The 14,959-nt window shown below is 33.4% G+C and overlaps 1 protein-coding gene across 1 annotated transcript in view; it reads left to right on the top strand.

Moving 5' to 3' along the window:
• Nucleotides 1-14,959, top strand: part of LOC134699495 (uncharacterized) — a 427,645-nt gene that overhangs the window by 346,448 nt on the left and 66,238 nt on the right. The window contains exons 2-5 of the mRNA XM_063561099.1: nt 1,298-1,470; nt 5,501-5,524; nt 6,069-6,161; nt 14,674-14,772. Of these exons, the coding sequence (XP_063417169.1) occupies nt 5,507-5,524; nt 6,069-6,161; nt 14,674-14,772 (210 nt within the window). The 5' untranslated portion in view covers nt 1,298-1,470; nt 5,501-5,506. The remainder of the gene's footprint in view (nt 1-1,297; nt 1,471-5,500; nt 5,525-6,068; nt 6,162-14,673; nt 14,773-14,959) is intronic.

The following is a 14,959-nucleotide window of genomic DNA, read 5'->3' as shown; positions in this document are numbered from 1 at the left end:
AAAATAAATTGCAAATGGAAAATAATGCAGTACACATACGACATACTTGCATTATTTAAACAAGTTTTAAAACATGTACGACAACGGAAGCATGTCTAACAATTTGTGAAATAAACAGTAAATACTGGTCAACAAAATCATGGCGGCAAAAAAAAAACGTAAATGATGAATTCATAACATACATACAGACTTCAAGATTGAAATCATGTGCCTCGTAAAAAAAAAAATTTCTAATCTGTGCATTTATTTAACCAACTAGTAATCAACGTTAAGTCCCTTAACAAACAAGCAGGTGGATTTTTAATAAATAAAAAAAAAGGGGATAAATAAAAATGAACAGTTTGAATGTTCAAATAATATCGTATTCATCGTTATGGTATCTTTTTTATTTTATGACGATCTAAATAAAATTGGTATCCGTTAATTTCATGTTTCACTTTATATGATTTGCCAACCGTAGACAGTAAAATGTTTACTATAATAACTCCTTTGCTGAAATATCCGTTACTGAAAAAGCGGTGTCCTTGTTCATCGAGGACTTCAACCGGTACAGCACATTGTGTCCCTTTTCCGGATAATGGGTCACATCTTTATGTAAACCATCGTCAAATTGTGGTCATCTAAAATGGTGTTCAAAACTATGGGTTCCGCCATCGTTTGCGGCGGCGACGATGTAATATGGCGTTATTGAATTGTGACGTTATATGTTAGAGCTGCCATAGATTTGGAGAAAAACAAAAATCTGCAATAGATTTGAGTTGTTTGGCGTTTGTAACGTCACATTTGCCATAGATTAGTAATCTGCCATAGATTTGGAACCCACCATAGATTTGAGTCCTACATATACATTTGTTATTGTGGACTAAAAAATCAAAGAACTGTGATAACATATGTATGTTACATGTTTCAAAGGAACAATATACATCATTAGTTTTGTTAAAATGTATACAAGTTCTATTGATATTACTATTGTCTTTATGTACATGTATACTCAACTATAGAAAGATATACATTGATATAACAGTTCATAGTTTGCCAATCATGCATAGTACACCTATGTTATTACAGAAAAAGTACATGTATGTCTGTAATAACTAAAGGGTGGGGGTGGGGGGGGGGCAGATGAAGTGTGCCTCTGGGTGTGGAACTTTCTGGCTGTGTTGATGACCCATTGTTGGCCTTTGGCTGTTTTTCTGCTCTCTGGTTTTGGTTGTTGTCTCTTTGACACATTCCTTGTTTCCATTCTCTATTCTGTTTAATCTGTTTACATGTTTTAAATTTGAAAACTTTTTTTCAGATTTTGATTGACTGGTGGCAGAAGGGGTATGTTATATAAAGTGGCATTAAGACCTTGCAGACAGATCTAGACTTAACAATAACATGCTGAAGTTGCAATTACAGTTTGATGAAGGCCCACATGTAATCCCATATTGACGGTTGTAGAACTCATACCAACAGATTTCACTTTGGGTATTTAATTGTATTGAAACTTAGTTATGGACTTCATTTTAACACGTTTCTTTCAAAATCATCCTTAACCATTTTTCATTTTTTTTATTAACAAGTTATGTTGAATTTGAGGATCTTTTCACAGATTTTTTGGAACTTTTACAATGTAATTTGTAATCAAAATTTTGAAGCGTGTATGGAAATTACAAGGAAAATAATAATGTCATACTAACTGTCTCATTAAATATATTATTCAACGTACAATCAGTGCAATAAGGAAAGATATGAGATGAACATTATATACATATATCGATATATGTGTAAAGGTAGAGACAGGGGTGTCCTGCTTTCCATTGTATAAAGCACCATATATTTTTAGATTTTAATCGTGTACAGTGAATCTTCAAATATATATTTGATAAGACCCAGATACTTTTACCTTTTAATTGTGTACGGTGAATCTACAAATTTATTTTATAAATCTCGAAATAGTTTTTTTCTCATCACTTGGCATCTGTTGCCGTTGTCGTCGTCCAATAACTTTTACAAAAATCTTCTCCTCTGAAACTACTGGGCCATATTTAACCAACCTTGGCCACAATCATCACTAGGGTATCTAGTTTAAAAAATGTTGCTGATGACCCCGCCTGCCAACCAAGATTGCCGACATGGCTAACAATAGTACATAGGGGTAAAATGCAGTTTTTGGCTTATATCTCTGAAACTAAAGCATTTAGAGCTAATCTGACATGAGGTAAAAATGTTCATCAGGTAAAAATGTTCATCAGGTTAAGATCTATCTGCCCTGAAATTTTCAGATGAATCAGACAACCCGCTTTTGGGTTGCTGCCCCTGAATTGGTAATTTTAAGGAAATTTTGCAGTTTTTGGTTATTATCTTGAATATTATTATAGATATAGATAAGGCCATAATAAATAATGGGTTTGTTTGCCCAAACGCTACCTGCCCAGAAAAAAGCTGCCTACTCAAATTCTTTTATTGTCCTGATTTGAAGAAGATTTTTTTTTAATCAAATGGGAATGAAGACTAATAAACATCGGATACTTAAATTTCTTCTTAAAAAAAAAAAAGAAAATGCCTACCTACCTACCCACTGTATCAACCTGTGCAGTCAGAGCTCAGACATAAATAAGTCTGAATCTGCTTTTGACTCATAGAGGTCTAGATTAGTAAGTTTTAGGATTTGTCTCCCTTTAATGTAAGACAAAATACGACTTGAACAAGTCCAATATTGTTAAACAAGAAATAATTGACCAGAATCAAAAAGTTGCAAATATCGACTCCTACAAGTCAATGAGTGATCACAATTGGTTAACTTCAAGACCCACGCATATTTATTAAAAGGTCATGCATCTAAATCAAATAATGACAACATTGAAAGCCAATGCTTTGTCTTCTAAAGAAAAATATGAATGAGTGTCTAAAAAATCGGAGATAATGTTAATTAACCTTACAATGCAACCACCTGGAATCACACTTAATGAGGTAAAACATCTGTGTTTAGTAAGGATGTTCAATTAGATAATTAAATATAGATAGCTCAAGTCCTTGTGAACTCTCATACAGGTTTTTTGCTGTCATAGGTGGTGTAGTTTGGCCACAAAGAAACATTAGGATTTTTCACCAACATAAATAGACCTAAACAAGTCTGTCATTTTCTGACTTAGATAAGTCTTAAATTGAGACTATATACATTTTTATAATAAATACATGTTTCGACTTATTTAAGTCAAAAACAAAAATCGACTTGTTTATGTCTGAGCTCTGACTGCTGTGGGTAGGGTTTGGGCAAACCAAAATATTTTTAAGTGTGGCCTAAACTGTTAACAGCAATATTTTTTTTACAAAAATCTTCTTCACTTAATTACTGGGCCAAATAGAATTAAACTCAGCTACAATTTTAAATAGGGTATCTTGATTGAAAAATATATCCAACATGGCTAAAAATAGAACATAGGGATTTACCATACAAGTCTAGAGTGCGAAAACCAAAAGTATTCGGACGACGACGCAGACAACAACGACGCCAACTCGATACCAATATACGACCCAAAATTTTTTTTAATTTTTGCGGTCGTATAAAAACCCATACCGTATAGTCAGCTTTAAAGGCCCCAACATGAAAAATATGAAACAATTCAATTGAGAAAACTTACGCCTAATTTATAACAATTTAACCAATTTACGAAAGACAGTTATGACAGACAAGAACCAGTGATAGCCATTGAACTACAAGCTGCTGACTTGGGACAGACACATAAAGAATGAGGAGGGGTTAAACATGTTTGTATCTCAATTTTATATTGTATACAGGAGTTGTAATTTTACGAGGAATATTTCAGTTATTGTTGTAATCATGATGTCATATTTAGATTGCCCCAATACCTTTAAGTATTAATGTTGATAAAATCTGTATTTTATTCAAATTATGCTTATCCTCTAACCTTGTCCTTTTATTACATTCCACCATATACAAGTAAATCAGATAAACTTTAAAACAAAATTACTCTTTTTTAAATAGATGCTGTAAAGATGATGTACAAATTTTGCTTACATTTTAATGTCATAGTTGAAACAATCAAGGGCCATAACTCCTGAACAGCATAAAAGAAAATTTGCACTATCACACTTAACTTCCATTTTGACATGAGAAACAACAAATATTAAAACTTTAAAAGGTTTGGTTAAATGTTTCACTAGTTATTACACAGAAATGTCAGAAACAGTGATTTTTCAATCAATCACAAGGACCATAGCACTTAATCCATAACATGAAAATGTAAAAGTGCTGGTAGTAAGCATTTGTCAAAATTGGGTTTGTCAGTCAGAAATGTGTTTTTCTTGTTTTTGTAAAAATACTGTTAAAAGTAAGAAGATGTGGTATGATTGCTAATGGGACGACTCCTCACCAGAGAGCTTTCAACAATGAGCAAAACCTTAACCAAACAGCAATCTAAAAGTAAGGCTCCAAAATGACAAATGTAAAGCACTTCAAACGAGAAAGGCCTGAGAACACACTTATTTCGTAGTGCATTTCTTTTAGACAATAAATTCAAATTAGAAAAATCGCATCTGCTGCATCTCAAAAAGTTTTTACAGTATAGTGCTACTTTTGGGACAAATACTATCAAAATTATAAACAAGTCTACCAGCTCCAACTTAAAATATGGACAATTCTATGTTAAGGGGGTCTATAATTCAGTTTGACAGCTTCAGACAAAATTCTTCAACTGGACAAAATCATTACTTGACATTACAATTCATCACCAAATTCTTTTTTTCACATTTTATTTCATCCTCATACTTTATATTTCATGCATAACATATAAAATTATAAAGAAAGAAATTTGGAAAGTGTATCAAAAACAATTTCAAGTTATACACTGTTCACACTAGGGACTATATTTGTAGACAACGGAAATCAAAGGACGATAACAGTATCCTCAGACCAACTAAAGGGTTGATTTTTGTACAAATCAAGAAACGAAAAACCAATATGATATACATGTACAGCAACTTAAGACATTACCAGTTTTGGTATAAGGGAAGGGGGATGTGAAAAAAAAATTGGGGGGTGGGGGGGTAGGGGGGTTAAATTTTTTTCATTTCAGATTTCATAAATTAAAAGAAAATTTCTTCAAACATTTTTAGAGAGGATTTATATTCAACAGCATATTGAATTGCTCAAAGGCAAAACAAAAAAATTAAGTTCATTATATATAATTAGAACACATTCATTCTGTGTCAGAAACCTATGCTGTGTCAACTATTTAATCACAATCCAAATTTAAAGTTGAATCCAGCTTGAATAGTGTGTTCATACTTGCCCCAACCGTTCAGGGTTCAACCTCTGCGGTCGTATAAAGCTGCGCCCTGCGGAGCATTTGGTTCTCATTGTTGAAGGCCTTACCGTTGCCTATAATTGCTTACATCCACTTTTTTTAAACATAAGTGGATAGTTGTCTCATTGGTAATCATACTGTATCTCCTTATTGTTATAAAAATACAATGATTTCTCTTTCTTTTACAGGATATAATGGCAAGTTGGGATGAGGTAAGTTTTTCTTCTGAAAGTCAGTGGTCATGTGACCTATGTTGTTTATTAAATTTACAGAAAGACACAGGCGTCCAGTATACTTAGGGGGAGAACAGGAGAAATCAAAATGACTACAGTGAAAAGAATTTCAATATACAAAATTCCAGGACACAAACAAAGAGACATAAGATATCAAAGGACATTCACAACTCTTTTAAGTCAAAGAGAAACTGACGACGCCATGGCAAAAAATTAAAAACAATCAAAATACAAACAACATTCCACAAAACATTACATAGAAAATTAAAGACCCTACAATATATATACTAACCCCAACAAAAACTGAGGCTCATCTCCAAACTGATGCATAATACAATTGTCTAAAGATTTTTCTAAAAAAAACACTCTGAAATTATAGACAATTTCATTCCCTCTTTATAGTCATTGTATTTAATATAAGCTATTGAAACTGTAAACATGTAGCTTATTAAATTCAATTATTACATTTATAATACATTTGTATATTTTAGAGGAAAATGTAAAAACTTTGTTTTGCTTACAGAAACTTCTGAAAGCTGCAAAGGAGGGAAATATAAAAGAGGTAGAATCATGTGTAAAGAACAGAGCTAATTTGGAATGTAGAACCAATGATGTGGTAAGTGAAGTAAAATGTGTTTATTATATACATGATATATGGACCATAATTTGCTATTGGGCTCCGTTTCCTATAACTATAGAAAAGTGATAAAATGTGAATTACTTTAAGAAAAGTTGCAACTACATCTAAAGATGCCATTATTTTATCAACATACAAGTGAATGCTACTCTTCCCTAGAAAAAAAAATAAAATATACGAATTTCAAAGATTCTACAACCGTATTTTTGTGTCGTTTCTCGCGTTACTTATTGCTTCCGAAGAGCATAACGCTGACTGATTTATAGATAATCGTCACCGGCAAATTCGTAACTTTTGCTTTCAAATAACAAAGAACATCGACCAATAAGAATAGTGAGAAGAAAATGCCGAGAACTATAAGTATTTATGTAGCAGATGTAAGAACAGTGGCGTGATTTTTGAGTCCGATTTCGTAACGCAATTTTTAGATGATGTAATCTGCTTTGTTGTAATAGAATTCTTAAAAACAATATGCAAATATGAACTCTCGCGAGATGTTCAAACAGGTAAATCCGAGATGATTTACATCCTTGTTTTGATCTTCGTAATAATTAAGTAAGAAAATTACGTTGTCGTTATGCGTTACATTTCACACGAAACAGAAGTCCAGTTATTTATTAAAATTGTTTTTGTCCTTACGTTCTAACCATTTCCGGTCATACGTGAAACATGTGACTAACACGTGATAACGCCATTACGGCCGGATGTACGAAATACTAGGTCTAAACATTGTTTTTGTTTCCAACGGGATGTTAGCAAACATAATCTGTAGACTTGTTTCGTCTTGTTTAAAAGAGGAAAATACAATTGTCAAAGAGATTGCGCCGGTGGTCTGTTATTTTTCCTATGTGCATAATGTTACATACGATCCTGTGTGAAAATAAATGCTCAATGACTTGACAAAATCGATTTCATATTTGACAGACGTTAGAACACACTTCGTTTCCCGATAATGACGTGAAGAGTCCTTGGAAAAATCAATCGAAATTACGTCTCTTATCATTGTACCAATGCTCGTTGGATTGATTTAACTTCAGCAGTAAATATTACTGGATATTTTAGGTGAATAAATATAATTTAATAACAAATACATGTTAATATACCGTTACACTGAGAATGTACAAAGTTGGAATCCTGTCACAGTTTTTAATTAATATTTTTTATTCATGTTCTGCAAACACTTATCAGAAACGCAATAAACTTGTCAAAGGAGAAGTAAACTTTTACCATGCATGACTTAAAAGGAAGTACTTTATTGATTTTAGCCCACTAAAGTAGGTTAAAATGTGGAAACCATGTAGATGGTGTACAGGTCACAAGTATCACATTGTGCCTATTTTAAAGATTTTAATTCCAAGTTAAAAGTTTTTTTCTTTACTGGATTTAAAGAATGTTACATTGCCAATGATTTGGAATAAATTGTATATAACTGGAATATCAAAACCAAATATAAATACATTTTTTTTGCTTAAACATCAAGATACAACGATTATGGTATCCTGTATCAATGGAGAAAATATGGAAAATTCTGAATAAATTGTACTAATTGTTTTCAAAACAAGCACATATTTAGGAGTTTTATAATACTGTTACATTTAAGATGGATTTTAAGAAAAAGTATACTGTTCAGATTATTTTAAGCAGATTTTGCAATAAAATAAAACTAAAAAAATGCTTTCGGTTTCTTATGGTTTCCTGTCAGGTTTGAAAAAAACTTTAATAAAACATTGAAAACAGATTTTAAATATTAACATGAAGCAATTAACACTAGTAATGGTGTTTATTTATGCCTTTTGAATTATATTGTGCAAAATAAAGAAAATACAGATTGGTTTCCTGTTTGGTTTCATGTCACGTAAACGGTGAATCAAAATGTATTAATTTTTTCTCGAAAAAACTCAATTGTTCCATTCATACTACACATGTACTATTCAAACACCAACACAACCCACAAAATAAAAGTTAAAATTTTAGAACTTATAAAAAAGGATACAAAAAGAAACCAAAGGCCGAATACCAAATTATGGTCCATATAGTACACACAATATGAATCAGTTAAACATTGCTCTTGTTAGTGTTCAGTGATTCAATGTTAATTTCTGGTTATTGCAAATAGTCTTCAAAATATTCATGATATTAAGAAACATTATTACACATCCCGAATGTATATAGAACTCTTGTATTCCACAAAAATAGTGCAAAACATTATTTCATAGCACCAATATATACAACTCCTGTATTCAACACAAACATTGAGAAACATCAGTACACGACACCAATATATACAACTCCTGTATTCAACACCTATACCCAAATTAAACAGCAGAAAAACACATTAAGTTCATGAAGTAGAAGAATGCCATGGCCAGACGAAAAGACAAACAACAGCCCCAAACAAACTTGAAATACTCCATTACACTGATGAATACCACTCCAGTTTGTATGTCAAATGGTTGCTGTCTGATACTTCATAACTGTATACAACTGAAATATTGTGATTTACTTCATTACACTGATGAATACCACTCCAGTTTGTATGTCAAATGGTTGCTGTCTGATACTTCCTAACTGTATACAACTGACATATTGTGATTTACTTCATTACACCGATGAATACCACTCCAGTTTGTATGTCAAATGGTTGCTGTCTGATACTTCCTAACTGTATACAACTGACATATTGTGATTTACTTCATTACACTGATGAATACCACTCCAGTTTGTTTGTCAAAGGGTTGCTGTCTGATACTTCATAACTGTATACAACTGACATATTGTGATTTACTTCATTACACTGATGAATACCACTCTAGTTTGTATGTCAAATGGTTGCTGTCTGATACTTCCTAACTGTATACAACTGACATATTGTGATTTACTTCATTACACTGATGAATACCACTCCAGTTTGTTTGTCAAAGGGTTGCTGTCTGATACTTCGTAACTGTAAACAACTGTAAACAACTGAAACATTGTGATTTATTCCTTACACATGTTACACTGATGAATACCACTCCAGTTTGTATGTCAAAGGGTTGCTGTCTGTCAGATACAACTGAAATATTGTGATTTATTTTATTATACTTTATGAACCTTACCATACACTGTCATGGTATTCTATCAAAAAAATCCTTTGGTTTTACATAAATTTTGCATCATCATGACACAAGACATGACACATGATCATACAACAATCATTTACCAATTCTGTATTAAACATGACATGTGGCACCTGATCATACAACATTCATTCACCACTCCTGTACTGAACATGACATGCGACACCTGGTCATACAAAATTTGTTACAACTCCTGTACTGAACATGACATGCGACACCTGGTCATACAACATTCATTAACCACTCCTGTACTGAACATGACATGTGACACCTGGTCATACAACATTCATTAACCACTCCTGTACTGAACATGACATGTGACACCTGGTCATACAACATTCATTAACCACTCCTGTACTGAACATGACATGCGACACCTGGTCATACAACATTCATTAACCACTCCTGTACTGAACATGACATGTGACACCTGATCATACAACATTCATCCACCACTCCTGTACTGAACATGACATGTGACACCACATCATACAACATTCATCCACCACTCCTCTACTGAACATGACATGTGACACCACATCATACAACATTCATTCACCACTCCTGTACTGAACATGACATGCGACACCTGATCATACAACATTCATTACCACTCCTGTACTCAACATGACATGTGACACCACATCATACAACATGCATTCACCACTCCTGTACTGAACATGACATGTGAACCCTGATCATACAATATTCATTTACAACTCCTGTACTGAACATGAAATGCGACACCTGATCATACAACATTCATTACCACTCCTGTACTCAACATGACACGTGACACCACATCATACAACATTCATCCACCACTCATCTACTGAACATGACATGTGACACCACATCATACAACATTCATTAACCACTCCTGTACTGAACATGACATGTGTCACCTGATCATACAATATTCATTTACCACTCCTCTACTGAACATGACATGTGACACATGATCATACAACATTCATCCACCACTCCTCTACTGAACATGGCATGTGACACCTGATCATACAACATTCATTCACCACTCTTGTACTGAACATGACATGTGACACCTGATCATACAACATTCATTTACCACTTCTGTACTAAACATGACATGTGACACCTGATCATACAACATTCATCCACCACTCTTGTACTGAACATGACATGTGACACCTGATCATACAACATTCATTCACCACTCTTGTACTCAACATTATATGTGACACCTGATCATACAACATTCATTTACCACTCTTATACTGAACATGACATGTGACACCTGATCATACAACATTCATTTACAACTCCTGTACTGAACATGACATGCGACACCTGATCATACAACATTCATTTATCACTTCTTTACTGAACATGACATCCGACACCTGATCATACAACATTCATTTACCACTCTTGTACTGAACATGACATGTGACACCTGATCATACAACATTCATTTACTACTCTTATACTGATCATGATATGTGACACCTGATCATACAACATTCATTTACCACTTCTGCAATGAACATGACATGTGACACCTGATCATACAACATTCATTCACCACTCTTGTACTAAACATGATATGTGACACCTGATTATACAACATTCATTTACCACTTCTGCAATGAACATGACATGTGACACCTGATCATACAACATTCATTTACCACTCTTGTACTGAACATGACATGTGACACCTGATCATACAACATTCATTGACTACTCTTATACTGATCATGACATGTGACACCTGATTATACAACATTGATTTACCATGCCTGTACTGAACATGACATATGATATCTGATCATACTGCATTCATTTGCCACTCCTGTACTGAACATGACATGTGACACCTGATCATACAACATTCATTCACCACTCTTGTACTGAACATGACATGTGACACCTGATCATACAACATTCATTCACCACTCCTGTACTGAACATGACATGTGACACATGATCATACAACATTCATTCACCACTCCTGTACTGAACATGACATGTGACACATGATCATACAACATTCATTCACCACGCTTGTACTGAACATGACATGTGACACCTGATCATACAATATTCATTTACCACTCCTGTACTGAACAACATATATTTACCACTCCAAATAAATATGACATGGGTAACCTGGTAACTTGCGACATAGTAATGACATACTTACACCAACATGTGACATAGCCATAGCACTCTTATACTCAACACCAACCTGACATAGCAATAACACTCTTATACTCAACTCCAACATGTGACATAACCATGACATGCTTATCCTCAGCACCAACATCTGCATAGCACTGACACTGTTTTACTAAACATCATCATTTGACCTAGCCATGACACTATTTTTCTTAACACCAACATATGACATATCACTGACACTCTTATACTCAACACCAACATTTGACATATCACTGACACTCTAAACTCAACCCTTATATGTGACATGGCAATGACACTCTTATACTCAACACCAACATGTCACATAGCAATGCTACTCTTATACTCTACACCATCATGTCACATAGCATTGACACTCTTATACTGCTCACAAACATGTAACCATACCACTCTTATATTTAATAGAAACATTAGACATAGCACATTGTAGCAATGACACACTTATACTCAGCTCCAACATGTGACATAGCACATTGTAGCAATAACACTCTTTACTCAGCTCCAACATGTGACATAGCACATTGTAGCAATAACACTCTTTACTCAGCTCCAACATGTGACATAGCAATAACACTCTTATACTCAGCTCCAACATGTGACATAGCAATAACACTCTTTACTCAACTCCAACATGTGACATAGCAATAACACTCTTAACTCAACTCCAACATGTGACATAGCAATAACACTCTTTACTCAACTCCAACATGTGACATAGTAATGACACTCTTATACTCAACCCCAATATGTGACATAGCAATGACACTCTTATACTCAGCACCGACATGTGACATAGCAATAACACTCTTATACTCAGCTCCGACATGTGACATAGCAATAACACTCTTATACTCAGCTCCGACATGTGACATAGCAATAACACTCTTATACTCAGCTCCGACATGTGACATAGCAATAACACTCTTATACTCAGCTCCGACATGTGACATAGTAATAACACTCTTATACTCAGCTCCGACATGTGACATAGCAATAACACTCTTATACTCAACTCCGACATGTGACATAGCAATAACACTCTTATACTCAACACCAATATGTGACATAGCAATTACACTCTGATACTCAACACCAATATGTGACATAGCAATAACACTCTTATACTCAACTCCGACATGTGACATAGCAATAACACTCTTATACTCAACACCAATATGTGACATAGCAATTACACTCTGATACTCAACACCAATATGTGACATAGCAATCACACTCCTATACTCAACACCAATATCATGAATATGTGACTTACCAATGAAACTTATACTCAACCCCAATATGTGACATATCACTGACACTCATACTCAGCATCAACATGTGACATAGCAATGACACTCTTATACTCAACACCAACAAGTGACATAGCAATGACACTCTTATACTGCTCACAAACATGTGACATATCACATTTATAGGCAACGCAAACAAAAAGTAAAAACATGGCTTATTGAAGTTCTTCACTTATATTCCACACAAACATTTTACATGGAAATACCACTGAATTCTTTTTATGCTTTTATTCTGAATCAACACAAAATACTGTTAATCGACATGTGTCATGGACATTAAATACTTGATAGAATTATATAAAGTGGGGTCTTATTTTTCCTGTCTCATTAATCATGTTAATCTGACTTAGAAAATATAACTCGTTTTTATTTTTCTTGAAATGATTTTTTTTTAATTTTGCTCATTCATCATTGACAATCAGACAGATTTAATAACAAACATTTGTTAGAATTATATAAAGTGAGGTCTCATTTTATTCGTTACACAGAACAGAATCAGATAGTAAAGGTTTTATTTTGTTTCCTGACGAAAAATTATTTTGTTAACATCTGATTTTAATAAGAAGTTGATGAGAACAAGTTGTGTTAACATCTTTAGTCAGATAATGTTAATTCTACAGATCTAATGTAAAACATCTTTTAAAAATAACAAATACTTGACAAAATTATATAAAGTGGGGTCTTATTTTTCTTGTCTCTTCGTACTGAATCAGAAAATATAACTTATTTTAATGTTTCGTGAAAAAAGTTTTTTTTTACCTGACAGTTCTGATGGAAGTTCTGACATCTCACAATAAAACATGTTGTTTATTTGTTGTTTATGTAGAATATAAATACAAGTGTGACTGGTCATTTTATTCAGTTTTGACCACTGATTCATGTGATATATATTTTGTTTATATTTATTACACAACATTGTCCAGTTTATGACACAAGTTTTGATGTCTGTTATATGTTGATATTACAGTTTGGATGTACACCATTAATGTTGGCCGCTGTGGGAGGACACCTGGAGGTGGTGACGTACCTGGTCAGTCACGGCAGTCAGTTAGAGGCCACCGACCGCTTGGTAATGATAGATATAATCACCTTACTCAGACCAAACATCACTTTATACAGAATCTACACAAAATCATGTTGTTAATCAGACAGGTTTAATGGACAACAAATATTTGTTAGAATTATATAAAGTGGGGTCTCATTTTATTCGTAATACAGAACTGAATCAGATAGTAAAGGTTTTATTTTGTTTCCTGACAAAAAAATATTTTGTAAACATTTGATTTTAATGAGAAGTTGATGAGAACAAGTTGTGTTAACATCTTTAGTCAGATAATGTTAATTCTACCAATCTATGGTAAAACATCTTTTAAAAATAACAAATACTTGACAGAATTATATAAAGTGGGGTCTTATTTTTCTTGTCTCTTCGTACTGAATCAGAAAATATAACTTGTTTTAATGTTTCTTGAAAAAAGTTTTTTTTTCAACTTTTATCATTCTATGTAATCATTGTTAATCAGACAGATTTAATGGACAACAAATATTTGACAGAATTATATAAAGTGGGGTCTCATTTTAATTGTCTTGTTCAGCTGAGTCCATTGATGTAAATATTGTTTATGTTTCTAGAAAAAAGTTTTTTTTTTAACCTGACAGTTCTGATGGAAGTTCTGACATCTCACAATAAAACATGTTGTTTATTTGTTGTTTATGTAGAATATAAATACAAGTGTGACTGGTCATTTTATTGAGTTTTGACCACTGATTCATGTGATATATATTTTGTTTATATTTATTACACAACATTGTCAAGTTTATGACACAAGTTTTGATGTTTGTTATATGTTGATATTACAGGTTGGAAGGACACCATTAATGTGGGCCGCTCGGGGAGGACACCTGGAGGTGGTGATGTACCTCGTCTCTCAGGGCAGTCAGTTAGAGGCCACATCCGGGGTAATGATAGATATAATCACCTTACTCTGACCAAACATCACTTTATACAGAATCTACACAAAATCATGTTATTAATCAGACAGGTTTAATGGACAACAAATATTTGTTAGAATTATATAAAGTGGGGTCTCATTTTATTCGTTACACAGAACTGAATCAGATAGTAAAGGTTTAATTTTGTTTCCTG

Source organism: Mytilus trossulus, unplaced genomic scaffold, assembly GCF_036588685.1.
Source record: "Mytilus trossulus isolate FHL-02 unplaced genomic scaffold, PNRI_Mtr1.1.1.hap1 h1tg000070l__unscaffolded, whole genome shotgun sequence".
NCBI lineage: Eukaryota > Metazoa > Mollusca > Bivalvia > Mytilida > Mytilidae > Mytilus > Mytilus trossulus.
This window is presented reverse-complemented; position numbering and strand designations above follow the sequence as displayed.